The 26537-nt window shown below is 48.5% G+C and overlaps 12 protein-coding genes across 21 annotated transcripts; 8 read left to right on the top strand and 4 right to left on the bottom strand.

Moving 5' to 3' along the window:
• The first annotated feature begins 37 nt into the window (after window positions 1–37).
• On the top strand, window positions 38–1073 carry FOXG_03532 (cofilin). The gene is made up of 5 exons (XM_018381303.1): window positions 38–278; window positions 339–349; window positions 404–655; window positions 704–752; window positions 804–1073. Exons 1-5 carry the CDS (start codon window positions 141–143, stop codon window positions 939–941), a joined length of 588 nt encoding a protein of 195 aa, XP_018237759.1. The 5' UTR covers window positions 38–140; the 3' UTR covers window positions 942–1073.
• Window positions 1074–1311: 238 nt separating this feature from the next.
• Window positions 1312–3670, top strand: FOXG_03531 (uncharacterized protein). The gene is made up of 5 exons (XM_018381302.1): window positions 1312–1469; window positions 1516–1548; window positions 1610–1725; window positions 1779–1880; window positions 1933–3670. Exons 1-5 carry the CDS (start codon window positions 1428–1430, stop codon window positions 3479–3481), a joined length of 1842 nt encoding a protein of 613 aa, XP_018237758.1. The 5' UTR covers window positions 1312–1427; the 3' UTR covers window positions 3482–3670.
• Window positions 3671–3848: 178 nt separating this feature from the next.
• FOXG_03530 (uncharacterized protein) lies at window positions 3849–6513 on the top strand. 4 transcript variants are annotated; one of them, XM_018381298.1, is made up of 4 exons: window positions 3849–4118; window positions 4169–5184; window positions 5235–5579; window positions 5624–6513. In XM_018381298.1, exons 1-4 carry the CDS (start codon window positions 3969–3971, stop codon window positions 6162–6164), a joined length of 2052 nt encoding a protein of 683 aa, XP_018237754.1. In that variant the 5' UTR covers window positions 3849–3968; the 3' UTR covers window positions 6165–6513. The 4 variants fall into 4 exon arrangements, with proteins under 4 accessions (XP_018237754.1, XP_018237755.1, XP_018237757.1 ...); XM_018381299.1 differs by having other exon boundaries at window positions 5235–6513; XM_018381301.1 differs by having other exon boundaries at window positions 4169–5579.
• Window positions 6475–8561, bottom strand: FOXG_03529 (uncharacterized protein). The gene is made up of 2 exons (XM_018381297.1): window positions 8395–8561; window positions 6475–8342 (listed from the first exon to the last, which is right to left on the bottom strand). Exon 2 carries the CDS (start codon window positions 8098–8100, stop codon window positions 6739–6741), a length of 1362 nt encoding a protein of 453 aa, XP_018237752.1. The 5' UTR covers window positions 8101–8342; window positions 8395–8561; the 3' UTR covers window positions 6475–6738.
• Window positions 8197–8388, top strand: FOXG_18577 (uncharacterized protein; the record flags this gene model as incomplete). The annotated part of the gene is made up of 1 exon (XM_018398707.1): window positions 8197–8388. The coding sequence occupies one exon, from the start codon at window positions 8197–8199 to the stop codon at window positions 8386–8388; it is 192 nt and encodes a 63-aa protein (XP_018237753.1).
• A 301-nt stretch (window positions 8562–8862) lies between the features above and the next one.
• Window positions 8863–9615, bottom strand: FOXG_03528 (uncharacterized protein; the record flags this gene model as incomplete). Its single annotated transcript, XM_018381296.1, has 1 exon — window positions 8863–9615. One exon carries the CDS (start codon window positions 9613–9615, stop codon window positions 8863–8865), a length of 753 nt encoding a protein of 250 aa, XP_018237751.1.
• A 242-nt stretch (window positions 9616–9857) lies between these two features.
• Window positions 9858–11626, bottom strand: FOXG_03527 (uncharacterized protein; the record flags this gene model as incomplete). Its single annotated transcript, XM_018381295.1, has 2 exons — window positions 9858–11246; window positions 11297–11626. The coding sequence occupies 2 exons, from the start codon at window positions 11624–11626 to the stop codon at window positions 9858–9860; spliced, it is 1719 nt and encodes a 572-aa protein (XP_018237750.1).
• A 145-nt stretch (window positions 11627–11771) lies between these two features.
• FOXG_18576 (uncharacterized protein) lies at window positions 11772–12678 on the bottom strand. Its single transcript, XM_018398706.1, has 2 exons — window positions 12599–12678; window positions 11772–12545 (listed from the first exon to the last, which is right to left on the bottom strand). The coding sequence occupies exon 2, from the start codon at window positions 12258–12260 to the stop codon at window positions 12000–12002; it is 261 nt and encodes an 86-aa protein (XP_018237749.1). The 5' UTR covers window positions 12261–12545; window positions 12599–12678; the 3' UTR covers window positions 11772–11999.
• A 390-nt stretch (window positions 12679–13068) lies between these two features.
• Window positions 13069–15327, top strand: FOXG_18575 (uncharacterized protein; the record flags this gene model as incomplete). 4 transcript variants are annotated; one of them, XM_018398703.1, is made up of 3 exons in its annotated part: window positions 13069–13278; window positions 13374–13543; window positions 13600–15327. In XM_018398703.1, one exon carries the CDS (start codon window positions 14245–14247, stop codon window positions 15022–15024), a length of 780 nt encoding a protein of 259 aa, XP_018237746.1. In that variant the 3' UTR covers window positions 15025–15327. The 4 variants fall into 4 exon arrangements, with proteins under 4 accessions (XP_018237746.1, XP_018237748.1, XP_018237745.1 ...); XM_018398705.1 differs by having other exon boundaries at window positions 13374–14364; window positions 14424–15327; XM_018398702.1 differs by having other exon boundaries at window positions 13374–15327.
• A 148-nt stretch (window positions 15328–15475) lies between these two features.
• FOXG_03526 (uncharacterized protein) lies at window positions 15476–17193 on the top strand. Of its 2 annotated transcripts, XM_018381293.1 has the most exons (3): window positions 15476–15942; window positions 15992–16244; window positions 16294–17193. In XM_018381293.1, exons 1-3 carry the CDS (start codon window positions 15659–15661, stop codon window positions 17047–17049), a joined length of 1293 nt encoding a protein of 430 aa, XP_018237743.1. In that variant the 5' UTR covers window positions 15476–15658; the 3' UTR covers window positions 17050–17193. The 2 variants fall into 2 exon arrangements, with proteins under 2 accessions (XP_018237743.1, XP_018237744.1); XM_018381294.1 differs by having other exon boundaries at window positions 15678–16244; window positions 16294–17119.
• Window positions 17194–18945: 1752 nt separating this feature from the next.
• FOXG_03525 (protein EFR3) lies at window positions 18946–22808 on the top strand. Of its 3 annotated transcripts, XM_018381291.1 has the most exons (3): window positions 18963–19383; window positions 19525–22207; window positions 22259–22808. In XM_018381291.1, exons 1-3 carry the CDS (start codon window positions 19169–19171, stop codon window positions 22640–22642), a joined length of 3282 nt encoding a protein of 1093 aa, XP_018237741.1. In that variant the 5' UTR covers window positions 18963–19168; the 3' UTR covers window positions 22643–22808. The 3 variants fall into 3 exon arrangements, with proteins under 3 accessions (XP_018237740.1, XP_018237741.1, XP_018237742.1); XM_018381290.1 differs by having other exon boundaries at window positions 18946–19383; window positions 19525–22808; XM_018381292.1 differs by having other exon boundaries at window positions 19536–22808.
• Window positions 22809–23217: 409 nt separating this feature from the next.
• FOXG_03524 (uncharacterized protein) lies at window positions 23218–25185 on the top strand. The gene has a single exon (XM_018381289.1). It carries the CDS (start codon window positions 23933–23935, stop codon window positions 24491–24493), a length of 561 nt encoding a protein of 186 aa, XP_018237739.1. The 5' UTR covers window positions 23218–23932; the 3' UTR covers window positions 24494–25185.
• The last annotated feature ends 1352 nt before the right edge of the window (window positions 25186–26537 follow it).

Raw genomic sequence — 26537 nt, 5'->3', positions numbered from 1 at the left:
TTGGGATGAGATCCGCTCTCTCATGAGCAGTAAATTATCTGTCTGCCTGACTAGGCAGAGAGGCCCCGGACAATTGAATATTTTTCCTAGATACTAAGCTCTAGTATCTAGTGAGAGCAAGAAACTCTTTTGACTATTTAATGAATGTGATCTTCGCTGATATGTGCTTGCTGTTGGACATTTCAACCTATTTCACACTTCAGAGCTCTCAAGTTCTCTTGGTTATATTGTTTTCTTTTTCTATCAACGATAAATCTTACAAATCATACAAAATGGCGGTAAGTTCATTTTGATCTTGCAGCTCGTTAATCTTACTCTGACTCATTCCTTGTGTCAAGTCTGCTTCTGGGTAAGTACTGTCACTGAAATCATTCCCTAATCTACGACTAATCTTGATGCACAGTGTTTTGATTGACCAAGACTGCGTCACTGCAGCCAATGATCTTCGATTTGCAAAAGGATCGAGTAAGATCAAGTTCGTTATCTTCAAGATCACCGACGACGAGCAGCGCGTTGTTGTTGAAGAGTCGTCTCCTGATACTGAATATGAGACTTTCCGCCAGAAGCTTCTCTCGGCGGTTGACAAGTCTGGGAAATCGGCTCCGCGCTATGCTCTCTACGATGTCGATTACGACCTTGGGGAAGATGGGAAAAGGTGAGCTCTGCTGTGTTAGTACCGAAATTTACTGACAAAAGGTTACAGGACTAAGACGATCTTCATATCTTGGGTTCCACAGACCTCGCCTATCAAGGTAGGGCTGTCACATGCTAACTAGACTCAAACTTACTAACTAGAGAATTAGCTTCGCATGCTCTACGCCAGTACAATGGAATATTTGAAGAAGGCAGTCAATATGAGTGTTTTTATTCATGCTGATGATCAAGAGGACATTGAGTGGGAGGAGTTGGTCAAGACTGCAAGTGGTGGCAAAGCCAAATGAGGCCACCATTGAGGACTCCAAGGCATGGTTATTGGTTTTTACCAAGTAATTTAAAATGCCTCTAAAATTCATCTTTCTTTTTTATCTTTGTTCTAGACAAGGATCTGAAACAATCAAGCTTTTTCTCCCCAGGGCTGATCTTGATCTTGATCTTCTGATTGCACTAGCAGCCAAAACGTGGCCAATGGCCGGTGCTAGTGCTGCACGATGCCATAAAATGACGTTATCGCCAACAAAACGTCAACGCCTTTCATCTCCTCACAACAGGATTGGATTGGCTCTTTTGTACCATGCACACTCGCCACGTGTACTTTGATCCAGTGTGGCTGGAAAACCTGGAACTCCATCATCTTTGTCCTACAACCGACAACGTCATTATTTGTTGCAGGTGCCGTGAACTTTATTTATTTGTTTGTATTATTACTCCGAACCCCAAGGTTTCTGCTTCTGAGACGGAATCATTGATAACCTACATCGATATTCAAGATGCCGCGTACTCTATTGCTTTGTTTTATCCACGGGTTCAAGGTGCGACAGGCGCATGTCTTTCACCATTAGCTACTGACATTGTTAGGGTACCGATAACACCTTTCATGAATTTCCTTATGTGAGTGGTGACCCACGCTAAATGCGATAAGCCTTCATACCTTAAACTTACACTATCAAAGGACCTCAAAAAAGCAGTCGCCAGAGAACTCCCAGACGACAAGATTGAATCTATCGTATATCCCAAGTATGAGACTACTGGTGAATTGGCTCAGGCCGCAGAAGGCTTTCTAGAGTGGTAGGTCGATTCAGATAAATCAAACACACCCGGACTGTTGACCCTCAATACAGGCTCAAGGAGCAGGTCATGGAGATCCGAAAGAGGAAGTTGGAAAAGCCATGGCCTCCTCATGACAGAGATGTAGGAGTTGTTCTCGTTGCTCACTCGATGGGGTAAGTTGATCAGACCAGACTCACCCTTATACACCCTCTGACACTCTACTAGGGGCTTCGTCGCAGCAGATACTCTGTTCCTAGCCATCAACGACAGAGCTAACAATGGAGACGAGAACGATCCCTTGTTTCCACTCATCCAAGGTATCCTCACATTCGACACTCCTTACAATGGTCTCGCCCGCTCCATGTTCGTCTATGGCGCTTTCTCCAATTATCAAAAAGTCAACAGCGTCTTCAATGTCATGACAGCGATCTCTGCAGCTGCACCTGCTAGTCTTGCAAGACTTAGCGCTCGACGTGCTGCAACCACTGCCGTTACCAGCAGTACACGGGGACCCCAGTGGAAGACATGGCAGCTTGTAGCTGTCAAAACGGGTACTGTAGGCGCCATCGCAGCTGGTGGTGTGGCAGCGTACATGAACCGAGAGGCCATCATTCAGGGGATGAAGAGCATGAAGAACATAAACAAAGAGTCTGTTGCCGAAAGCTACCGTCAGGGAATGGATGCTCTCGGACAAGGTCTGGCTTATATCAACCGCGGAAATGTCGGAAAGTCTTTCGCCTGGCTCTCAGATCATGTCACATTTGTTGGTGCACTCCTCCGACAAAAAGAGCTGAACCGTCGACTTGAACGCATCGGCTCGCTCAAGGGTGTTGGAATGCACGACTTTTACTGTTCTCTTGGTGAGAATGGCTACTGGAGTGGAGGATACTTTGTCCCTGAGCGGACATTCTGTGCTGTTCCTGAGGAGAGCCACTCAGCTTACCCAATCTTCGAAAGATGCGTCATGCCCAAGGCTGAAGATGAGATTGAAGCGCACCTCAACATGTTCAGGCCTGAGAGACATCGAGGCTACGAGGAGATGACGGACAAGTCGGCCGAGCTCATCAAAGAGTGGTTCCAGAGCGAAGAGAACGTTTTCGACGATCCGAAATTCCGCGAGACACCTCCTGAAGAAACAGAAGAGACAGAGACTACCAAGGAGATTCTTGAGAAGGATCCTGGCCAAACTGAAGGAGACGAGAAGGCTGAGGGCGCAAATGGCAAAGGTGGCGACAATGACACGGGACTCCCAGACGAATCACCGCTGGACATCGCCAACGCCGCCTCACTCGTACCCCTCCCTGACGACAAGGGTGAAGGCATCGTGGGCGATGCAGATATCGAGGGCGCTGACACGGTTGAGAAGCGAACCTACCTCAACTATCTCTTCGGCGTGGCTCAGCAAACCGGCGCCGACGCCAAGGGTTGGCTGCCAAACAAGATTCCGCAGATGCCAAACCTTCCCAGCATGCCCAACATGCCAAGTATGCCCAAGGTGCCTAGCTCCGTGTCATCACTGGGCAATGTTTCCATGCCCAGCGTGAGAATCTGGGGAAAAAAGGATAGTGAAGCTCAGGAAGAAAGTAAAGAGACTCAAGGGAATGAGAACCAGGCTGTCGAGGATAAAGGTGACCAAGGTGGCAAGAATGATGCCACAGAGGAAAATGCCACTGTGCCTCAAGACGGGGGCAACGATGGTCCCCAGGAAACCATTAGGGACAACGCCGAGGTTGTTCAAAAGGTCAATGAGGACGCTGAGAAGAAATCAGATTAGGTTGGTGGGAATTCCATGAGTTTGGGTGTATGGTTTTGTTCGCCTGCTTGCTGCTCACTGTTTCAAGATTAATAATCCTGGCTGTCCTATAGGTTAAAGAGATATCACCTTTTCTGCTTTTGAATGATAGTCCTAAGCTTAGCCTAGATATGTTAGAGTCTAATTCTGTTGAACTTGTATATTTCCCAGCAACATGAGATCGGCTTTATAAGCCTAAATGCATTACCTATCCAACTCACACATACCTATCAAGCGAACAACTGAGCATCAAGATATAGTCGCGATGTCATTGTGCTTTCGAGGCTTGCGGCTGATAATAATGCCGAGTTCCGTGTCTGTGACGTGTCTTGCAGCCTTATTCCTCCCTAGATATTTACGCCCTCAACTCACCCCGCTTTAACCGCCTGTGGCATAACGTCAACTCAGTTTACCCTCGGATAGAGCCCCAATATTCCGAACGATCTAACTCAAAACTACCTACTTCGCTATGCGCAGGCCAGTTCCCCTTTTACCTAGCCCTTCTAAGCCAGCGGAATCCCAGACCGCTGCAGTTGTGACCCAAACAGAAATCGTTTTGCGGAAGCGCAAACGGCCCGTGTCTTCAGCCTGCGAAGAATGTCGCAAACGGAAGTCAAAAGTAAACTTGCCCTTTCTTTTTTGAAGAGAGATCTCGGCTGATATGTACAGTGCAATGTTCCGTGGCCTTGTACACCTTGTCTGCATCGCAATACAGATTGTCACTTCGGTCCAAAAGCCGATTTGGAGATGCATCATCGGGCCCTCCAACGTAAATACTCCGATGTACAGGCTGAAAACACCCACTTTCAAGCCGTTTATTCGCTGCTGCGCGAGAAGCCCGAGAATATAGCACTCGCTATCTTGCGGCGGATTCGGGCAGGAGCGGATCCAGATGCTATCTTGAGCTTGATGGAAAATGGGGATCTACTAATGCAGTTGCACCTGGCCCCTTCATCTCAGTTCCGCTATGCATTCCCATACCGGAGTGCGTTGCCTAGCATCCCAGTCGGAACGAAGAGTGCATACATGGAAGCCTTGGCCCTCGAGGCGCCATATCCTGGACAGGAGCCTTCAGAACCGTGTGATTATCAACCAATCTCGGATTTAGAGGCCCCACGTTATATGCCATACCACTCTGCAAAACTAGTTGAGCCAATGCTAGATATCGCTACAATCTCTGCCTGGACGACAGTGTGCACAGATGAGTCTTTGCTACACAGTCTCATGGAAGCTTATATCCTGCATATATATTCCGCGTTCCCTTTTTTTCACAAAGACTGCTTCATACGAGATCTGGTTTCTGGATCTAAACGTTTCTGCTCCAGCCTACTTGTTAATGCTGTCTTAGCTCATGCTTGTCACGCTACACCCAAGTTTGCGCACCGCAATGAGCATTGGAACCCGCAGAATATTGGCTATCTATTCCTCGCCGAGGCCCGCCGCTTATTGGAACTTGAAACTGCTCGATCAAAAATCACAACAGTTCAGGCGATGCTTGTGATGAACATTATCATGAACGATCATGGTGTTGACGGCGCCTCATACCAGTACCTAACTAAGGCCGTAGCTCTCGCAAAGCGCATGGGTCTATTCAACTCGCCCAGTGATGATATTGAACACGATGTGGACCCAAGTACTAAGGTTGTTCGTGAAGTGACAGCCTGGGCCCTTTTCGCTTGGCAAGGGTGGTTTTCCTACGTTCCCCCTTTGGATCTGAAGCTGAGATCAAAAACAGAGTCATGTCCTCCATGCTTTATGAACCGCCTCTGATCACAGAGCCACCTCAGACGTCCTATCCGGACCCCCTCGAAATGCCATTCTGGTATAGTGATCTCCGAGTTCGATACCCCTCAAGCCAAGAAGTCATATCAACCAGCAATCACCAAACGTTCAAGGCTTACTTGGAGTTCTGGGCCATATTCAACGATATCGCCTCCGTTTCGTTTCCGCCTGGACGAGACCGGTCATTTTCCCTCAGTCAGGCAGTTGACTTCTATGCTCGATCACGGTCCTGGTTCGAGGGTCTACCAAATGACTTGCAGCCAGGGAAAATAGTCCTACCTTGTCAACTAAAGCTACAGTATGTAATTAACTTTTGTTCAAGTTGCTTTCTAATTGCTTCAGTATTCAATATTGGCTTCTTTTGATGGATCTCTTCAAGCCATTTGCAGACTGGGACCAGCGCATGGAAGGACTGGATAAGACGTCCTCAGAAATATATCGAGACGCTCGGTGGAACCAAGCCTACGTGCTACGGATTTATTACCTGCGGCATGGGACAGAAGCTTACGACTGTTGGTTCTCTATGTTTCTTTTAAAGCTTGGTTTTGTCGCGCTACAAGAAGTGGCATCTTCTTCAGACCGCGATGCCTCGCTTTCAAACCTGATCTTGGCACTAACGAGCCTCGATAACCAAGGTAAATGTTGTTTCATGCCAGAGTTCACGCTACGAACCATCTGTGCGCAGATGCGTTCTGAAGACCTCGCGATCTTCAAGCAATTCGCAACCTTTGAAGATCTCGATGACCCTCAGGCCATAGCAAGTCGCATGAGCCTTATTAGATCAAATTGGCCTGTAAACATGGATTTTGCCAAACGAGAGCGGAAGAGCCTCCGCGATGTAGCTGCTGAGGCCATAGGGATGGACATGACAGACGATGAGTAGCCCTGTACCAGCAGGACAGTAAACTTGGCCAGGAAGAAAAACAAGTAAGTCTATTAGGACTGACACACCATATCTCTGAACTAGTTCCTAGATTGGGCGTCTTGGTTAGACAGTACAGTTAGAGACCCAAAAGCCCCTTACTATCGGGCCCTTTCAAGAATTGCATGCTTGGGTCAATAGCGGTGGTGAGAGTAGGGAAGACGGAAAAGGTTGACCAAGATTGTTAGGGATGCTTACAGCGCAGGATATCATTCCTCTATTAGGGACTAGTTTGGTATGAAAACAGAAAGCATTTTAAATTTCTCTTGCCAGGTATCAGCTCAATTTCAAGAGTCTCCCGAATTTTCCGATTTACATACTGCTGCTAGTGTTTTAAATCTCAAAATCACTAAAAGAATTCATCTTATAGCGAGAGGTGCATTCTTCAAGCGAACTAGCCTATACAAGACCCATTGATTATAACTTAAATCACACTAGTCATAAGTAAGATTCTATCAAATTCCAACTTGACAATCCCCGGAGCTGTCTCGATAAGACAAGCTACAACTGGCAGACGCCTCCTCGCAAGTTATTATCAAATAACAATCTTCCCCTTCCCACGACTAACGCAACTCAGCATATACCCCTTCTTCTGCTCCTCGTCTAGAGCCACGCCCTTATGATCAACGTCTCCTTTGTAATAGTCCACCATGCATGTGCCACAGTTCCCTACCAGACATGACGACTCTATCTCAAACCCAGCATCGGAAAGAACCTGAAGAAGGGACTTCTCTCGAGGTACCTGAACTGTTTGACCAGTTGATTTGATTTCTACCTCAAATGGATCCCCAGTTCCTGTCGTGGCGTCGCCAAACTCTTCGAAGTGGACGTTAGCCTTTGGATATCCACTGTCGGTAGTCAGGTTACGGCAAGCGTTCATGAGGGATGTTGGGCCGCAGCAATAAACAATAGGTCTGCGACCCTTATCAACCGTAGGCTCAGGGATTATTTGGCTGAGAATGAGTCGTTGGCCTTGGTCTTTTGCATAAATGGTCGTTTTGTCAATTGGTAGACGACTCAAGTAGGCCGCATCGTTGCGGCTCCGCACAGCATAATGAACCTCAACTTCAACCGGCTCCCGAGATAGCTTTTCGATCTCTCCAAGAAAGGCTGTAACTCCGATACCACCTATGATGAAGATATGCTTGGACGCCAAGGTTTCCATCTTTTCCTTCTGTGTTCCAGTAGCATTGTGCCCTGGGGCGACTTTGATTGCATCTCCAACATTCAGGTTATCATGGAGATAGATGGATCCACCTCTCGAATTATCATCCCGAGCGATACCAAGTTCAAATCGACTCGTGGTTCCGGATACAACAGAGTAGGCGCGAGACATGTTTCCATCTGGGCCAAACTGGACTCGCACAAAGGGAAATTGACCAAACTCCGAGTCCTCGTTTTGTTCCTGAGATTCGAGGATGAAAGATTTGATCCTCGGAGTCAGTTCCGTTTTGCTGGCCAGCTTGTAAGGTCTCCAGACGACAGGGACTCCATCACCTTCAAGGCGACCACTCATATCCTCAGTACCGTGATCGAGTCGGTCCTGAAATATCCCTACCATCTCTTCAGACAGGGCAGGGAGTGATACCAGTTCTTGAAAAGTTTCAATGTTGTCCTTTTCATGGTAAAGGTACTTCTGAACTCGTGAGAGGGACCATGTTGGGTTAATACGTTCAACGAGCTCCATAGCATCGCCTTGCTCGATAAACCCAGTTTCAAGAACACGGTAGTACCATCCTGTTCGGCCACTTGACTGCGTCATCGCCGAGATCTTCTTGTGCTGAAAGCGATGATTGAGCTTGTAGCACGGCTGTCTCGGTCCAGAAACCTGGATGATCACATCCCGCCCTATACGAAATATGTCTCCAATACAGACGTTCGTCTCAGACATGTTCATTGCAGATAGATTCTCTCCAAAGCCACCGATTCTGAAGAGATCCTCTCGACCAGGCAGCTCAGTGTTCCAGACATCGTAGTGAGCGGCACAGTACTGATGAAGAGCCTTTTCATGACCACCATGATGAATGAACTGCTGCTCATCGCCGACGAGCCCAACAGGGGTTACTTCCCATTTTCCTTGCCGCGCTCGTTTGTTAATAGCGGTGCGGATGTTTACACCGCCGAGCGGGCGGATTTTGCCTGTTCGCAAGCTGAGAAGGGTATCTGCGGGAGGGAGAGGGGCTAGACCTACAGCGGAGCTTTCAGTGGTGAGAGACATGTTGCTACTGTTTATTTCTGTTTTTTTTTCGAGTATGATGATTGATTGCGGATGCTAGAATTGAGTCAACTTGGTTGAGGTATTTGAGAAAATGTTGTGTGAAGGATCAGCAGGCAGCCATCCACTTAACCTGATCAAGCAAGGTCCCTCAAAAGTTCCCGTATCTTATCGCTAAGAGTAAACGACTACCATCCCAATTGCGAGTCAGTAATACTACTATATCATTCACTATTGATGTAACGTTTCAACTGAAATCTACCCAGTCCTGAGGGCAGAGGCATGAACACATCCTGTTTGCTTGTTTGTTTCTTTCTTGATCATCCATGAAAACCCTCGAGCCTTTCCAATATCTCTTCTCTCTTTACTAAGCTCATCATCAATCATGTTATTCAGTACGGAGCCCGGTTTTCTGTAGAGCAGATAGCTAAACCAACATGGGCCTTATTCGATCACAATCCTTTCGGATTCCCTCCCAATGCCAAACATTCTCGACATCTCCCGTCTTCCCTCTAATACTCGTCTGGCTTCTCCACGAAGTTCCGCAGACTCAGCGAGCACTGAAAACAAGCTCGTACAGTTCATCCACCTCTGCTCCATGATCGCAACCGCTTCTTTCTCGTTTTGATAACCTCCCAGCCATTCCTCCGATAACTGAGAAATCTCATCAAAATTTATCGGCATCAAAAACATTGTCTCTTTCTTAGCACCTGTGGGGAATAGCTGACTGAAAGTGTTGAAGAGGAACTCGTGCGCTTTCTTCAACGTTCGAAGCTTCGCCTCTGCTAGCGAGCGCTGGGCGTCGGCGTCGCCCTTCCATCCTCGGCCACAGAAGGTTGCTGAAAAGCGGCCAAGAGTCCTGTGCCAGTGCTGTATTTCCCGAGTGGTCTTTGTAATATCCAGTTCTTTCACCAGCTTCTCAACAGCATCAAAGGCTTCGGAGTTCCAAAAATTCATGAGCTCCGCGAACTCTGACACTAAGTTGTCCACTGGCACCGATTGTCGGTTTGTCTTCCAGCCAGGGCTTGCTTCCAGTTCAAGCCTCCACTCTTGTCTTTCTCCTGAAAAGCCCGATACCTGTGTACCAGTGAGAACTGAGTGTCTGACGAAGAAGTTCCAGGCATGGGTTTCTTCGTCTTTCAGGGAAGAGGATTCGTGTTCGTTGGTATCAGACGATTGGCTTCTCAACTTGACCATACGCCTCCAGTGGTAAAGAAATTTGATTATCTCCAGCGTAAGTGGATATGAGACTTCCAAGGTACAGATTCTGTCAAAATCAGGATGGTTGCTGTAAAGATGATCCTTGCCCATCGGATAGATGATAGCCGAGGCACATGGATAAAGGAGTTCGTATGTGACGCTATCTCCATCCCGTACATGCTTGTTAGCGAGGAAGGGCATTCTGCAGCCGGATATCTTGACCAAAGAAAGGAGATCGCTCAAGCCCAGCATGCGTTCTGGTTGAACTCGGAACTTTGACATGGGCCCACTGGTGGCAAGGAAAACGGAGTTGTTGAGCATATGATAATTAGTCTCACGAAACTGGCCATCAACTGTGCCGTTTTCATCCCAGACATGAAGCTGGCGTAATATAGAACGGCGATCTCATACCCGGCTGTGATAAGGCAGCCTGTCTCTGCATCTACAGCTTTGAAGTTTTGTGTCGGACTCGAGTTTCCTGCTGTTTCATGGTTGGTTAAGAATGGGATAGTTCTGAATCGCTGAGAGGGAGGGTTCCCCGTCAACGATGAGAGAATATGATCCCGATGCCAACGCACTTTCCAGCCAAGCTCTATCTCGCCCAATCGCTCCGATAGGTCGACTGAGTTGTAGGCAGTCTCCTGTAGGTCCCACATGGGAACCCAACTAGGGATGCCGTACTTGGAACGAAGTTTGAGGTTTGTCATAGACTCAGCAAGTTCAATGACGTTGTGCCAATTTCTTTGCTGGATGAGGTATAGGGCAGTCCCAATGTATACTTCTCGTACCATCAGCTTGTAATTTGCCTTCAGTACATCGACTTCATTGCCATCAGTCAACCCAAGTAGGCCGAATATCTTATCTCGCATATCGCTCATCTTGCAAAGAGCGGTTGCAGACAGGAGCTCCAGCATATCGCCCTTTGATTGTGCTCCAATCCAGCCGATTTTTGTCAGCCACCAAGGGACTTCGGCGTTGTGTAACTTTGCTTTAATAAACACGTCCCTAGAAATTGGCGTTGTTGAATCGCCGCAGTGAATGGTGATGGATCGGGCGAGTAGGACTTCTTGTACCACCCATAAGCGAGAAAAGAACGGTCTGCTTAAGAGTCTTCCAAGGGCCTCCTCGGCGTTGTCTTTGAACTGTCTCGATGCCAGTTTGGAAGACCTGAGCTCATCTTTGAGAAGGGTTATTGCCCCAACCTCTCCACCTTCGACGTTACCAAGGTCTTCACCCACGTATCCGTGTACTTCCGTTGCCTGCGAGAATATGGTGCCCATCATGGCAACCTGTTCAGACCTTTCACCAAGGTCAGATTGATTGATACAAACGGCATCCACCCATATCAGCAAAGACTCGGTCTTGCGGCGTAGACGGCTCAGTGCTTGATGACAATTACGCGTGATGGGCAGAGCTCTGTTACCAAGGCCGATAAAAATGCGCTGACAGAGGGAAGCATCATTGTTGTCATCTGCCCATGTATACGATAAAGCTTCATAGGCTGGCATTTGCTCCACGTCGACTACCTGAAATCGGCCTTCAAGGGCCTTTTCTCGAGGCGCCGGTAAGAGCTCCAGAAGCCGGATATGGGAGCGCTCTGTCAACTTGGGATAAATGACAGGGAGTATCTGATTTAACCGGTGAGATTTCAGTACTTGCTGCAGGTGTCAGAGCTCACCTCCCGCCCGTAAGCATCGCTCACTTCTCCCACTCGATAAGTAACTCCCGTGGCCACTTTTGGGTAATTGGCTTTGACGAGGCACAAAGCCTTTTCGATATCTTGACTGAATGATTCTTGAGAGTATTCGACACATTCTGGCCATGACAAGCGCTTTATGGACTCTTTGTGCGTGTCGTCGTAACTCGCAGGCTCTGGGGTTGCACATTCGCCAATCGAGTCAGCGAAGAACCTGAGAGGACCAACTGTTCCGCAGGCTTGGCACGTCCAAAGGTCATTGTCAAATGGAATAGGGTCCATTCGACGACAATCGGGGTCATGCCATTCCATTTTGATAGCTCTCGATAATGATGTGCCGGTTTTCAAGGGTTATGATATGTTTGTTTTTAAGCGGGGTTCAGAGGTTTTATGCTGGAATGAGGCTGTGTCACAAGGCAGACAGACAGTTGGATGCCTCTATACAGGTCAAGCATTGGCTTCATCTCGCTGCGGTGTTTCGTTTCAATGGTCTGCGTCATTTGCTTGAAAGTGCCTTCATTTGCGTTTTTCTTAAAGTGCTACATACTCAATTTCAAGTCATGCCAATGCAGTCCTCCACTATCCTATCCCAGTGGCCAGCAAGTCCATACTTACGTATTACAATTATGCCATCGACGTATCATCCTCCAATCCCAATACAAGCATCTGTTCACGTATAAGTCCATCACTTCTCAAAGATATGAACGGCCTTCTTGTTGTTCCGTCTGATGTTGTCCCGCTCCTCCTTTGCAATGCAAGTCTGGCAAATAACAGCATCGACATATGAAGTGAAGGCCACGCCGAAGCATCTCCCGACGTAGCAGTTGGCCTTTGGATCGCGGAACGACCCCGGAGATCTCAAACCGCAGTTCTCAATTGGGCCTAGAATGGCAGTTGTGTAGCCACATCGGCTGCACTCTTCCACATTTTCTGTCTGGGTGCACATGTTGAATTTTGCAGTAATGACTGGGTTGGTTTGATGGTGGTTTGAGAGTGTGCAGTTGCGTTGCGTGGTAGAGAGTTTTCTTCAGGGACTGGTAGATAATCGAAAGGTGTCCAGATCAAGCATGGGGGGGACTGTTGGACCCGGACCCCAGATATATAACTCCATGTCAGCTGGTTCGCAACATGATCAGTGCGAGCGGGATCGGGATTCCTGCCTAGACGAGGCAGACGCAGACACGGACGAGATTGAAAGTGAGGCGGTGTGATTTGCTCATTTTTGATTACACTGTTACACAATCAGTTTTCTCTTCTCACAAATGATACATGCAGATATTTCACCCAAGTCCGAATGTTGTTGCATCACAGGGACGTTGGACGTGACATTTGTGTCAATAATTGATAGGCTTATTGGCAAATTGACCATTGGTGCGGATTTTATTGATCACCTTCAAGGTTGTATTGCCACGCCGCATCAATATATGTCGGTTCTCGTTATCATTTCCAAACAAGGCTGATCCGTGCAAATCCTCACTGTGACATTGCACTTCTCACGCAACGTCTCACAAACTTCCCCTCTCAATTTCCATGCATGCACAACAATGCCTGCCTCCTTGATTTCGCATATTTCCAAAAACGTTGCTCTACATATATGACACTCCACAATGGAAGCAACAAACCGTTCTTGAAGATATCATGATCTGCCGATAAAGATGTCCCACGGAAGCTACGGGTGGCAAGTAAATCGCCAGGGGTATAAGCTGCAACCCTTCCGGTCTGGAACCTGGTTATCGGGCGAGGTGGCCTCGGTTAGAAGCACGAACCTCAGTGCCTGTTGCCGTAGGAATTATCTTCCTTCGAGATGCATGCTTCATGTAGCTGGCCATCATTTTCGAATGATCAAGTTGCTGCGAGGAGCTATATGAGAGGAATATGCTACCACATTGACGACTGAATAGGAAATCCTGTTTAGCGAGGATACATTCGTGCTTCACACCAAAACCGCGCCCTTGATATTCAAGGTGAGTGATTCTCAGGCCTCAATGTATCAACAGAGCAGGAATGAAGGTCTGAGAGGTACCTCGTGAGAACCTTTTTTTGACATCTTATCGTGTAGGCACGACTTGACACGACGCAGAAACAACCAACAGGTTTTCTCCGGCGATTCACATGTGGAAGACGATGGAAAGCTTATGAGCAGTTTAACCCACCGGGGTGCCCTTTTTTGTCTTCGAGAGTTCTTTTTAAAATCTCAACGGCAAATAATACACCCACTACCTAGTTCAAGTCAGTACAAAATACCTAAGATGAGGCAAATCTCTTCAAGTCGTTAACTGTGTGAGTCTGTGTCACATCATTATCTTCTGCCTCAGGCATGCAGGACTCAGTTGTATCTCCAACCCCCAAATGTTGCATGTTCTCTCACTCGCATACCATGGAGTAACCTGCCCAATATCTAATTCTACCGCTTCCTCCGTTGCAGTTACCAAAGCCCAGCAACGTTTTGACCATCTTGCATGGACATTGAATGGAGAAGCTTGGGAGAAATCATACAAGCGGCTTTTTCTCAAATCGACCTGTCATCAGGTTGTGTCTTTTGTCGAGAATGTTTGCGATCAGACTGCATCCTTAGTCCCTCCAATCACCTTGGGCGGGTACAATGTTCTCTATCCAGTCCGCTGCAATGGAGATGGCTTCGATATTGTTGTTCGGCAACCGTGCCCCGATCTGGTACAGTTCCGGGAAGAAAAGACTCGCGATGAAGGTGCAACCATATCTTACGTTGCCCAAAACAGTGCTGTACGGGTTCCTGAACTCTTCTTTCACACTTCGTCATCACGCATCGGACCGGCTATGATCTTATTTATTCATAAAAAGTGAGCGGAGCATGTCAGACGCCCTCGCGGACCCCTGGTCAGGATCCGGAGGAGATACGGGTTCTGGACCCAGAGATACATGAAGAGGATCTGAGAAGGCTTTACGGGAAGATGTGTAGGCTTCTGATCCAGCTCCTCGAGCCAACCCTACATACGATCGGGTCATTGGTCGAGGTTGGTAACAACTATTCAGTGGCTGGTCGACCAATCACCCACAATATGAACGACATGGTATGCAAGGCTTCTATTCCAAAACTAGTTCTTCCATCATCGAGCCAGGTGTATCACAGTGCCGATGAATGGTACGCCGCTTCGGCAGCTATGCACATGGCTCAGTTGCTTTTCCAGCATAACGATCTTGTTGACTCGGAGGACGACTGCCGAAACAAGTATGTGGCACGATACTTGTTTCATTTACTCGCAAAGAAGGGTCATCTGTCTGCTTTTGGGTTTCTTGAGGATAATTGGTCAGCCCAGTCCCAGTCTTTGGAATTATCGTGCTCAATGCCATGTGGAACTGACTCTTTTCGACTGTGGTGCGACGATCTGAGGCCCCATAATATTCTTTTAGACCATCACGACAATATTGTGGCAGCTCTTGACTGGGAGTTCGCATATTCCGCTCCTACGCAATTCAGCCTCGATCCGCCCTGGTGGCTGTTGCTGCAGCTTCCAGAGCTGTGGCCGTCTGGAATCGATGATTGGTCGCAGGTCTACGAAGCCAGACTCAGAACCTGGCTACATGCAATGGAAGATGAGGAATGGGGAGAGGGAATCAACTTTCCGGCAAACCTATCAACTTATTTGCGTGAGAGCTGGTTGAGTGGTCGCTTCTGGCTTGACTACGCTACGAGAAAGAGTTGGGCATTCGATACAATATTCCGGAAGTAACCTGGATGAGAAGTTCTTTGGGTCGAGAGATGAGGATATACAAGAATCTCAGTTTTTGACGGCAAGGGTTCATCTTCTAGGGGAAGAGGCACAAAAGTCTATGGAAATGGTCGTGGAAAGAAAGATGAATGACGCAAAAGAGAGAGTCCTAGTAGATTGGGATCCGGCTACAGCGAAGCAACTTCTCCAAGAGGCATTGGGAGATTATTCAGGTTCGCAGTCGTAAAAGTGAAGTCCTTTCAATGCAACCATACATGTTTGATGAAGCGTCTCATCCTGCGGCTGTTCGCATCCCACATTGGCGTCACTACTGAAGTCGTAAGATACGTTGGAAATCACCGCTTGAGTTATCTACTATTAATCAGCAGATCCAATTGTTTAATGAAGTGGACCACTGACGGATGGCCTAGAATCCTCCGATTGCGGGTTTAATCAATTGCCAATTCGTCCAACTGATTGCGCCATACATCTGAAATGGCCTCATCACTATCAGTACTTACTGGAATACTGCCATGGTAACTTCTTATCTTCTCTTATAAAACATAAGAAAACTCTGTGTCTGTTTTCAATCATTGAAGTCATCTTGGTCGTTAACTTTAACTCATTGCTCGTCTATATATGTCCACTCGCCACCATGACTGTTAAAAACACTACAAATGGCAATGGCAATGTCAATGGCAATATCAGAGCTGCTATCATCGGTGGAGGTCCAGGTGGCTTAGGTGCCGCAATTGCCCTCGCCAAGTTATCCTTCGTTGATTGGACTCTGTATGAGAAGAAGCCCGAGATCAGTGAGACAGGCGGCGGTATCAGTCTTCAACCACATACATGGAAGATGCTTGAATGGAACGGGTCATCCAAGAACATTAAGCCCAGTGACTTGTTCAGGTCTCCTGACGGTATCAGTGGACAACAGCGGTAAGTCATTTTGCAAGTGTTCAGGGGACTTCAAAGCTGACTGTATCAGCAACGGGCGAACGGGTGAGCTTATTGAGCAAAGCTATCATCCCGAAGATACACCCAGTCACCGACGCAGTGGCCGTCAGAGGAGATCAAAGCTACAGGCAGCTCTTCTCAAAGAGGTCGATGAGTCAAAAATCAAGCTCTCCAAGAAGCTCGTGGGCATTGAAAAACTGTCAAGTGGCAGAGTAATCATCCGATTTGAGGATGGCTTTACGGATGAGGTTGATCTCTTGATTGCTGCAGATGGCATAAGATCGGTAAGTAAAGCAATCAGGGAATCAATATCAAAAAGCTGACACCACCCAGGTCGTCCGGTCGTTTACTTTTCCTTCGCACAAAATCAAATACAATGGCCAGTCCGCATATCGCACCATCATCAGCAAGTCTGAAGTTAATGCTCTTGGCACAATCCCCCATGCATCAACATTCTGGCAGAATCTAGGCGGTAGATACGTGTTTACGAGTCCGCTTGGAGACGACGACTTTGAAGTCACAGCACGTATCTCCCTGCCGTCAGAAGGTCAGGACCATGTCAGCTGGGGTCGACCCTTTGACTTCAACACACTTGTCCACGAGTACGATGGATTCTGCGAGCCCGTTCGCCAAGTTTTGCAGTTAGCAGCAAAGGGGGAGACTCAAGAATTTGCTCTGTTCTCTGGGCCGCGACTAGATCGAGTAGTTGCTCTTGATTCGATAGCCCTGATCGGAGATGCTTCGCATCCCTTGTCAGGAGCATTTGGGGCGGGAGCCGGATTTGCCCTTGAGGATGTGTATACACTGTCCAAAACTCTTGAGTGGGCTTGGACTCAAGGTGGAGGTATTAAAGCTGCACTGGAGTTATACGATCGCATCAGGTCACCGCATTACCATGATCTATATAATGTCCTGGACTGGTATGCAGGCATTGGCAAGGAGATTGCGGCAGAAGGGCTATCCGTAGACGACGAAATTGAGGCAAAGGTGAGAAGAACAAAGGGCAAGAAATCGAACTGGATGTATTATTACGACATCCAGACTGTTGTTGATAATGTTCTTGATGGCTTGGATAGCAAGGAAAACTGAGCGACCGAGTAGCGGCATTCAGTTCCCCAACAAATCTTTACATACAAGCATCGCATTGCGCATTATCAATATCTTACGCGTATAATATCTTCAAATGTTGCAAGGAACAGAAAATGTTGAGGTTCGTCTTTTCTGTGTCACCGGAACGGTCGCTGTCACGCCCGCAAGTCACAAGGCCTCTATGACCGGCTGCACCGGACACAACAGAAAGGCGTTCAATTGCCACGATGCAAGGCTGACGGGAATCAATTGCCGGGAACCCTTTAAAGGCATGGGACATTATTGTCCAAGTCCAGCCGGTTTTGAATGCGGATCATCCGGTCCCGAAAAGTGTCATGCAGTTGATGGCCAGCACGTCTAGTGTGGAGTCTACCACTTGAGCGGAATCGGCCGAGATGGACAGATAAAAACCGCGGGTTTAGATATAAATCGGGAGACGATGCAAGCCAAGTAACGTGAAGATGTTGGGGTAAGAGAAACAACGTGGCATAGGATGTGAGCAAAAGAATGCGGTGAGGAAAAGGACAGGACGAGACTTGCATGAATAATGCGAGCAAGTGGACTTGGAGCTGACCATGGCATTATGCGCTTCTCTGCGCGAATATCGTGTCAAGGGAACAGCTAAAATAGTTAGATGCAAATGATCAACATATTGACGATCTTTAGCTACGGCGTTTGATACTGTAGATCTTACAGAATGGGGAAACGGACGATAGTTACTATGACATTCCGAGACGTGGCTGGTCAGAGTAGCATCTTGACAGCCAAGTACTCACCCTGTACCATTCTGTTGGAAGTGGTGATGCTGGCAGGGTCTCAGAAACACTCTTGCATGCGGCTGCTGTTGCGGATTGGATGAAACATCCATTCACGATGTTTGCTGGGTTGTGAATGACGGTGAACAAGTGAGCGCATGATGAAGAGAATTACGCGGGTAACAGTCCAGCTCTGTCTGTCAGTCTGATGCATTCACAAGTACGTCAATGAATCCTTCTGAAGGCCAGAGTAAACCACGCCACTTCAGAGGCTCAGAAATTTACAACGTTTTGACGATAAAATAAAATAAAAACGTGGCATGTTGGACGAGAAGCGTTTTGGGACGACCTGAGTTGGGGTTGGTTGTGCTGTCGTTGCACTCTGGTGAAGAATGGTGATGACGATGATGTCGATCTTATCATGATGGTGGGTGTGATGGCGACAATTGCGTCACAGCTGTCACTGGCCTAACTAATACTGAGGATACTCCTAGAACTTTCCTTGCAGTGAAGCCATCCATTCTCACTGAGTTAACAAGAAACATTGATTGAGCTGAAACTGGAGATTAACTCAAGACAACGCACGCATAATAAGACAAAGCCAATGACCAAGACATGCATGAAAGTTTCCGTGGGCTCCATCTTGTCAGTCCAGGCAGTATCCGACAGGGGAATTATGGTCTAGGCTCTAGTGAGGTACTTTGACGATACTTGGCTCGCAAACTAAGACAAAATTCGGAGTCAGAAGCCATCCGCTGAACCCGATAGGGACCCCTGGGCAGCCTAACCAGAGGCACAGCACAGACGTGGAGGACAACGTGTACTTGGTTGTGAAGAAGCAGGCAAGTCACCAAGAGATCAGGGCAGTATCAAGTCTGGTCTTTTATACGAATATTCATGCGATTGAGGTAAAGCATCAGCTATTCACTAACTAATGTTACAGATTACGATGAACAACTAATTTCCCCCTGTTCCTATTTATAATCCCTGCTGCTGATTTTCTTCTCCTTTTCCCGCTTTCTGCCCAAGGGAATTCCACTGCCCTGGGATGGCTGAGATTTTTAGTTCGGCAGCAAGTGGGGTACCTAACAGGTACCTTGGACCCCCGTAACTCCCGTCCCGAAGTCTGGTCCCGTCCCCTTCCACCTAAAACTTGACCCTTCCCTTCCCCAACTTACCACCTCAACCACAGGTTGCCAACTCAGGGCCACTTCCCTTGGCTGCGTCGCTTTTGGTCTCTCGATATTGCTCTGCTCATCTGCTCGTCTCATTGCTATACCTCTCGTCTTTCGTCCCCTCGACTTCACCGAATCCCTCCTTCGACCTGACGGGGCTGGGCTGAGCTCAGCAGAAACGCGAGCGCGATGAATGCAATTCAGCAAAAGTGTCGGCCGAAACACCAGGTCCTCGTCCTAAAATGCTATCCGCGGACTACGAAAGGCGCTGTAGATGTGAAGCCGAATAGCAGCGAGCTTAGCTACCTTCTCTACTATGCTACGAGTCGTCGCTCCAAGATCCAGAAGATTGGCGCTTTTTTGGAGAAGAAGACAGCTAGCGACGTCTGGCGTCTACGTATTGGGTACGTCGCATGTCATTGACTTTCAAAACGTCCATGTGTCAGATCCGCCCTCTTCGAGGCTCCTCCCGCAATGCGATCTTGCGTTTGGGGGACTTGTCATGATCAGTTGGAATCCATGATTGCTAATGTGACCCTTGGCAGGAATGTTCAAGTCACCCTACAAATTCTGTCAGCCTTGATGGAAAAGCTTCACAAGGACTCGGTCCTGATTGCTCCATTCGTACTCAAAATCCTCGACACCGTCCTCCGCTCTGACGATATCACCATGATCGAGTCCTCCCTTCCCACGTTCGCGGCCTTTTGCGATTATCACGACGCCGCGTTCCTCTTGGCTGATCAGGCTTACCTCCGACAATACGAGGAAATTGTTCGATTGTACGTTCAACTTGCTTCGACAAAGCCTGCGCCAGGCAAGGAATCTCTCACCACCCCAGTTAAAGTTCGATGGAGGAATGCGGGCCTTGAAGCTATTCGTAGCATCTCTACGGCGGACGCACTATCTTCCATAACGGGCAGTCAAATGGATGTCATCATGCCTCGCATTCTCGAGAACTTGTGGTCCGAAACCCCCGACTTCCTCGAAACTCTACACCAACGGCTCGAAACGGAGGAAAAGGTCGACACCGAAAAGCAGCTTCGACGGAGAACTAGTATCGCGACAGTTGGGACTGACGGAGCAAACGACCCGAATCCTGTTGCTCTCTCCGGAACTGCCGGTGATGTCGATAAGCTTGCAGAAGAAGAGGTTGGCGTATTGGCCCTCCAATGTTTGAAGAGCATCTTTATCGTCCCTACCCGTTCTCAGATCCACGGCGCAACCGTCTCTCTCCTCAGATTTATTCGAGAAAAGGTTGCACACGGCAACGCTGTGGTGGAACTCCATGATGACCGAGAACGAGACAGCGGTTGGGCTATCAGTATATATGGCATTATCTCGCGCTGGGCTCCCGTGCAAGACAGATACACAATTCTTGTTGCCGCTCTCGAAACCCTACTACGGATTCCCGTGCAGGACTCTACACTGGACGAACAACTCGCATTGGTAACAATCATGAGCTCCCTCCTACGGTCCGACGTCAACCTCATTGGATTGAGCATGATGGATGTTCTCCTTGGTCTGATCAAGCAGATGAGGAAGCTTTTTAGGATGCGAACACCGACCAGCCAGAGCGATGATGGCAACGCCGCTGCCGTGGAGTCTGAATCAGTCGTGCGCCAGAAGACTAAGCATCTTGTGGGCAGACTTGAACTGTGCATTGGCGACCTGGCTACCCACGTTTACTACGCCGATCAGATCTCAGATATGATTTCCGCTATTATCTTACGTCTCAAACCGTCTCGATCTGTTAGCGTCAACTCTTCTCCTGGAGGCGAAAAGAACGGAAACAATGAAGCTGGACCGGGCGCCTCCACCATCGAGTTGAGCGACAGCCAGCAGCTTGACCATTATTTCTCCCTCAACACGGGCAGAGCATCTGGCCTCCGAGCTATCAAGGAGATTCTCCTGGTTGCAAACCCTCAGAAGAAGCTCACCGGCAACATGGGGTTGTCCCGCAACCCTGTGCCAATTTATGTTTGGGAGGGAACTCACTGGCTTCTGCGCGATCCAGATGGTCACGTTCGTAAGGCATATATGGACGCTCTCATTACATGGCTTGACCGAGAAACTTCGTTCGCGAATGAGATCGCTGTCGAGGAAAAGCTTCCTCGTTCCCGCTCGTCTCTCAAGATCAACAAGGAGACCCGTAGAGCCGTTTCAAACGCCTCCCATCGAGAGCGAGGATCCAAGCCAAGACACTCGCAATTTCTGGCGTTGCTACATCTGGTCATCTACGATAATGCCCTCCAGTACGTCGAGTACGAGAATGATCTTGTCATGCTCCATATCCTTCTTACAAGATTGGTCTTACAGCTGGGCGTTAATGCCGCCCGATATGGCCTACCAATGATTTACCGACTACAAGAGGATATCCAAGAGATCGACACGCCTCTGTACAAAGTCCGGACTGCGGCCCTCTGTCATGGATACTTTTGGGCACTCACCGAGAAGTTCGACTTCAAGGACTCTGACATTGGTATAGCAATTGAGCAAGAGGTGGCGCGCCGCAGAAGAAAGGGTTTCTGGGTACAGGGCATTACCATGCCACCCCCAGAAGTTGATACGGTTGGACTTCCGGGTGAGGCGCGCCCACAGCCAGATTGGGACTCTGCTTCGCTCGAAAGAGAAGAACTGCTTCCGTTCGACGACAGAGAGGCGCTTGTAGAGTGCATTGTGTCGCACTACCACGACAGCCTTCAAGCACCTCCTGGCAGCCCGGGTCCTTCCCCAGGCAGGGTTCTTTCAGGGCCGATCCTTGGCTCAACTCTAACTGGGCAGGATCAGCCCGATTCGGAGCTGCCAGCTGTATTCCGCGAGCAGATGCTGGCAGACTGGACCAGAGATGCTGCGGGCGCCATGCTTGCCGCTGCTGGAAAGTCGGAATCTTTGACAGGATCCAAGACAGAAACCTCGGGCACACACCGAGGCCACCTCACGGTGAAGACGAACGGAAACGGATTCGCTAATGGGAATGGACCGACATCACCTTATGGAAGCCAGTATAATCTAATGAGACCTCACTCGTCTCATGGCCATCGCGAGAAGGATCGCGAAGGAACAATTCCCAAGCACCGTAAGAGCAGCTTACGGAGTGCTGTCTCCCCCGCCCATTCAACAGGCAACCGAGGTACCGTTGCGTCGGTGGATCAGCTGAAGCTCGTGCTATCAGGCAACCCTCCGCCTAAAACAGCCATCATCGGGGACGATGACAGCGGAGACAGCATGGTTAGCTACGATTACAGTCCTTCAGAGATGAGCTTTAACCCTGCTACGCAGAATGACCAGCCAAGTAGCCCAACAAGCACCAAGCGCCCTGGCACGGCTTCCAAGCGAGGACCTCTGAGCGCTCATCCTCCTCTTGGAGGGGCGCCAGATTTACATGACGATAACGACCAGGAGGACGAGGCAGTTCCTCCTGTGCCACCGCTGCCAGACGTAAACTTGCTCGGGGGTAAGAGGAGTCCCATCCAGTCGATTGAGACGTCGTTCCAGGATAAATCGGCACGGCGCAGTCTGACCAGCCGAGGAGGGGATGGGACTCGGCCTAAATCGGTACGATCACAGAACACGAAGACCATGGATCTGCAGGATCTCCTCCGAGGAATTGATAGTCGGCCGAGCGAGGGAAGTTTGGGTAATGTGACAAAACCTCCATACTAGGGTATATGGATATAATAGGAGTTATGGAGTGAAGGAAGGGAGGGTAATAGCGACGGTTGATTTGATTTGTAGAATAGCGATATTGGTGTAATTTGTAACAGCTCTGAGCAAAAATGAAAAATAGTATTGTCATCGCATTGTTAGTCTTGATAGTTGCTACCATGGATTGAACCATTCGGATTGATCAACAGTTTATGAGTCTAATCTAGGTGATGAGGGTGACCCTGGTGGTCCTAGCATGGAGGAATTTGCTTGATGGAGATTTTGCAAGGGTCGAGCCGGTTTCAGATCGGCAACTAAAGGTGCTAGTTTACGGTGCCTCTTCTGAGGTTAGAGGCCTCGTAAACAATGATGCTATATTCGTATGCTGAAGCCATCCAGGCCGAAGCTTGTCAGATCTTTGGTGGCCGCGAACGAGGCCTGGGTTTTGCAGAGGAGATGGCTTCTTATTCCATGATGAGATTTCTTTCGAGCCAACCCTTTACAGTCGATCATCTCTTATCTTTTCTCTCCAAGATACCACGTCCTCACATCCCCTGTCATGGGCTTGGCGCCATGGGGGCAGTGCAGGACACCATTAATTCGTCTTATTTCCCATAGAGTGGTCCCCAAAGTTAAGGAACAGGAAAGTCCCCCGCAATGGAAGGGCTCTTGAGAGACTCCTCTCTCGTCTGTACCAATCCTTGTTATAGCTCCCGTGCCTGTGAGAAGGGGGCAGTGCTTCTTATCTTACCGTCTTCCCTTTCTCTCGCTCTTTCTCACGCCATTTTTGACTCAATCTCACTATTGTTTGTTTTCTGTTGTGCTCATTCCGTTCCTTCTAATATTCTGTGTCACGGTTCATTTACCGGTAGCAAACAGCAAATATCGCGCTCGTATCTCGGCAGACGTCGCTAACAGCAAAGCGAGAGTGGTCTGTTTATCCAATATCCTCAACTTTCAATGCGTTTTGCCGAAAAACAAGGAAAATAGAGGATACTTATTCGGGGTGTCGATTTCTGGGACGGATCATCGGGGTCGAAACAGGGCAAATTTACACGAAACGAACACTTGGGCGGGATATTATGGATGCGCGACACGCTTGACAGACTTGTTTTTTTCGCGACGACAAACGAAAAGAGTTCATCTGTGAAGTTGGATGAGGTGTTGGTGAAACGCTGGCGGATCTGAAGGAGCTCGTTGTTGGTTTGTGCGACCGCGACATTTATTCGGCATTACGATATCATTTTCAACCTCACCTCAAGTCACCTCATCACATTACATCTCACAAAATCATAATCAAACTCAACCATGGACGCTCCAAACCCTCGACATGGAAGTCATCCATCGGACTCGATCCCGGACGCCGCATATCCCAACGACTCTCCTTATCGACCCGGCGATCACTCACCACAAACCATGGCTACTCCCGGCGCATCGCCATCCTCACCATCACCACAGTCTTACTCAACACCACCACCAACACACTTCGGCGCCAGTATCCCCACATACTCCAGTCCAACGCCATCGCCATGGTCCCCCGCTATACCCTCAAGTCCACCACCTCCATACGATCCGTCCCGTCCGCCAGCGATATACTCTCCACTCGCACCACCATCGCCAATCTCCCCACCTCCGCCTCAGTATCCGCCTTCAACGCCTTGGCCGTACCCGCAAGGCAGCAGTTCTGGCTCTAGTCTGAACGCACCGTACAAGATGGGACCTGTGGCTACGGCGAGAGCGCGACGGAGGAGAAAACTGCAGATCCTCGCTTTGGCGCTTTGTGCGGTGATGATCTTCTTCGTTGCGTTGATCATGGGGATTCTGATGGGTGTTGTGAAGGTGCAGTGGAAGAACAATGACGATGATTAGGCTCGATTAGCTGGATATGCACCTGTCACTCACAGTTTAATTACTTTTCTTTTGTTAATATTTATTTATGGGATATTCGGGCTGTGGATGTAGCAATGGCATGGCGTTGGACATGGGTCTTTTCTTGATAAGAGGATTTATCTGGAAGTGAAGCGATTACCACACAAAATACAAATGGGCTCGTTTTCATCAGATCTGGGTTTTCATTGACGCGTGATGTGATGTCTTGTTCATCATGCGTTCACCTAGTTACACATTGAGTGGAAACCATCTTCCCTACAGCACATCAGCGAGTAAAGGAAAACCATCATCTCCTTGTAGAAGGCGTTCTCAAGCCACGCTTTGAGGATTCAATCCATACCCATCTACAAGCCTTTTAGGTCTCTCTTGGGCGGTTACACTATGTGTGAAGAGTGAGGAGTATAAGTTGGTGTTCAAAAGTGAGGAAGACAACATAGCTACCCTGTATGGCACAGACTTCGAGCATAGCACATGAGTTTTGGTCTATATCAGGACGAGGCCAAGTCTTCTGAGACAGTATGAATCACAGACACATTCTAAGCCTCCTTCCATTGTCTACTACTGCATAACATTCGCTAAGGGACGTTACAGAGGCGTCAGCTTTTAGCCTTCCATCGTTAGCACCAAGAAAGAATGCCCAGGCTCCAGGCCTCACACCCACCCAATTGCACATTCCTGGGGGAAATGACCCAGCCAAGAGCATTGTGGCGAGCTGATAGACGAGGTGAATCAATAAAATTACATCAGGATGAGTCCAGATAGCCTTTTGCGGCGTTTGGTCGATTACTGATGTTGGCACATGATGAGTGTTGGTGAGCCATTTACTGGCTGGGAATTATTCCGCCGTCAGAAGCGGGAGTGAGAACGGGAGCCAGATCCAAGATTACAACAGGGGAAGAGGGAAAATGACCCGATTTGAGCAAAATTTTAAATGATCGGCAATTATAGATTACCCCGGCTATGGCCTCTTGTTGGCTGTTCAGTTTTAATTGACTTTGCCTTTGTCACTGGATCAGGCTCAGCCTTAACAAGCCCACCGTTGGATCCGGACTAGATCTTGATAGAAGGGCACGGGAGAGGGTTACAATTCTGGTCGAGCGCCAGAAAAGTCTATCATCCCGCCCTCTACCGCGGTGTTGAGTTCAGTTGGCCGACGTACGTCCTAGATCCAGACCTGGCATCTCCTTGAACACGGCTCCGTTAGGCGAAGTTGAAGTTGTCTCTTTTCGCTTCAACTCAAGAGCGTATGCAAATGGAGACAAGAAGAGGAGCAAACAATGCATCGCATAGGAATGAGACATCAGTTTCATCTAAACCTTTCTTTTCTCACACATACACTGAGTCTCAGAGGATCTCACCCTGCGCTGCGCCATGAACTGATATTTGACGTGTTGTTGCGTAAAAGCTAAACAGGGCTGAAAAGGTCCCAGAGTGGCTTGTTTGTAACGTCACTCGATTTGATCCTAGATCCGCAGGGCCTAGATGGGGCTGTTTGATACCACTTACAGCCCCTATCGATGATGGCAATGAATATCCCAAGGGGGAGAGAGGGAACAATGATTCACATCTCAGCCTGATATGTACCTTGTTGAAACATGAGTAAATACGACCATGTCGAGTGACTGTATGCAAAGACACCTTGGACGTTACTATGCAGGTTCAACGTGCAGAACAGCTCATCATGGATGCCGTAGCCGGTGCAGGTACAGAGCGTTTCTTTCAAGGATGTTCCCGGCTCGACTACCGATCTACTCCGTAATCTTGGGTATGGATGCCTCAGATCTGTTTATGTGAATCTGACCGTGCATCCGGGCATCGACACAGATGCAAGTGGTGAAGAGTTTTCACATCAACGCAAGGGCAGGAAAAAGCATCCCGGCGAGGATGCATACACCAGTGGAGCAAACGGACGGGTACCGTTAATAGTACTTGTTGACTCATTAGCTTTTATTTTTACGCCTTCGAATAGGCTATCTCCTTTGTTCCGACCCAGGCCTGGACTCGGGAATCACTTTGTACCTTT

The sequence above is a fragment of the Fusarium oxysporum genome, chromosome 8 (assembly GCF_000149955.1).
Source record: "Fusarium oxysporum f. sp. lycopersici 4287 chromosome 8, whole genome shotgun sequence".
NCBI classification, from domain to species: domain Eukaryota; kingdom Fungi; phylum Ascomycota; class Sordariomycetes; order Hypocreales; family Nectriaceae; genus Fusarium; species Fusarium oxysporum.
This window is presented reverse-complemented; position numbering and strand designations above follow the sequence as displayed.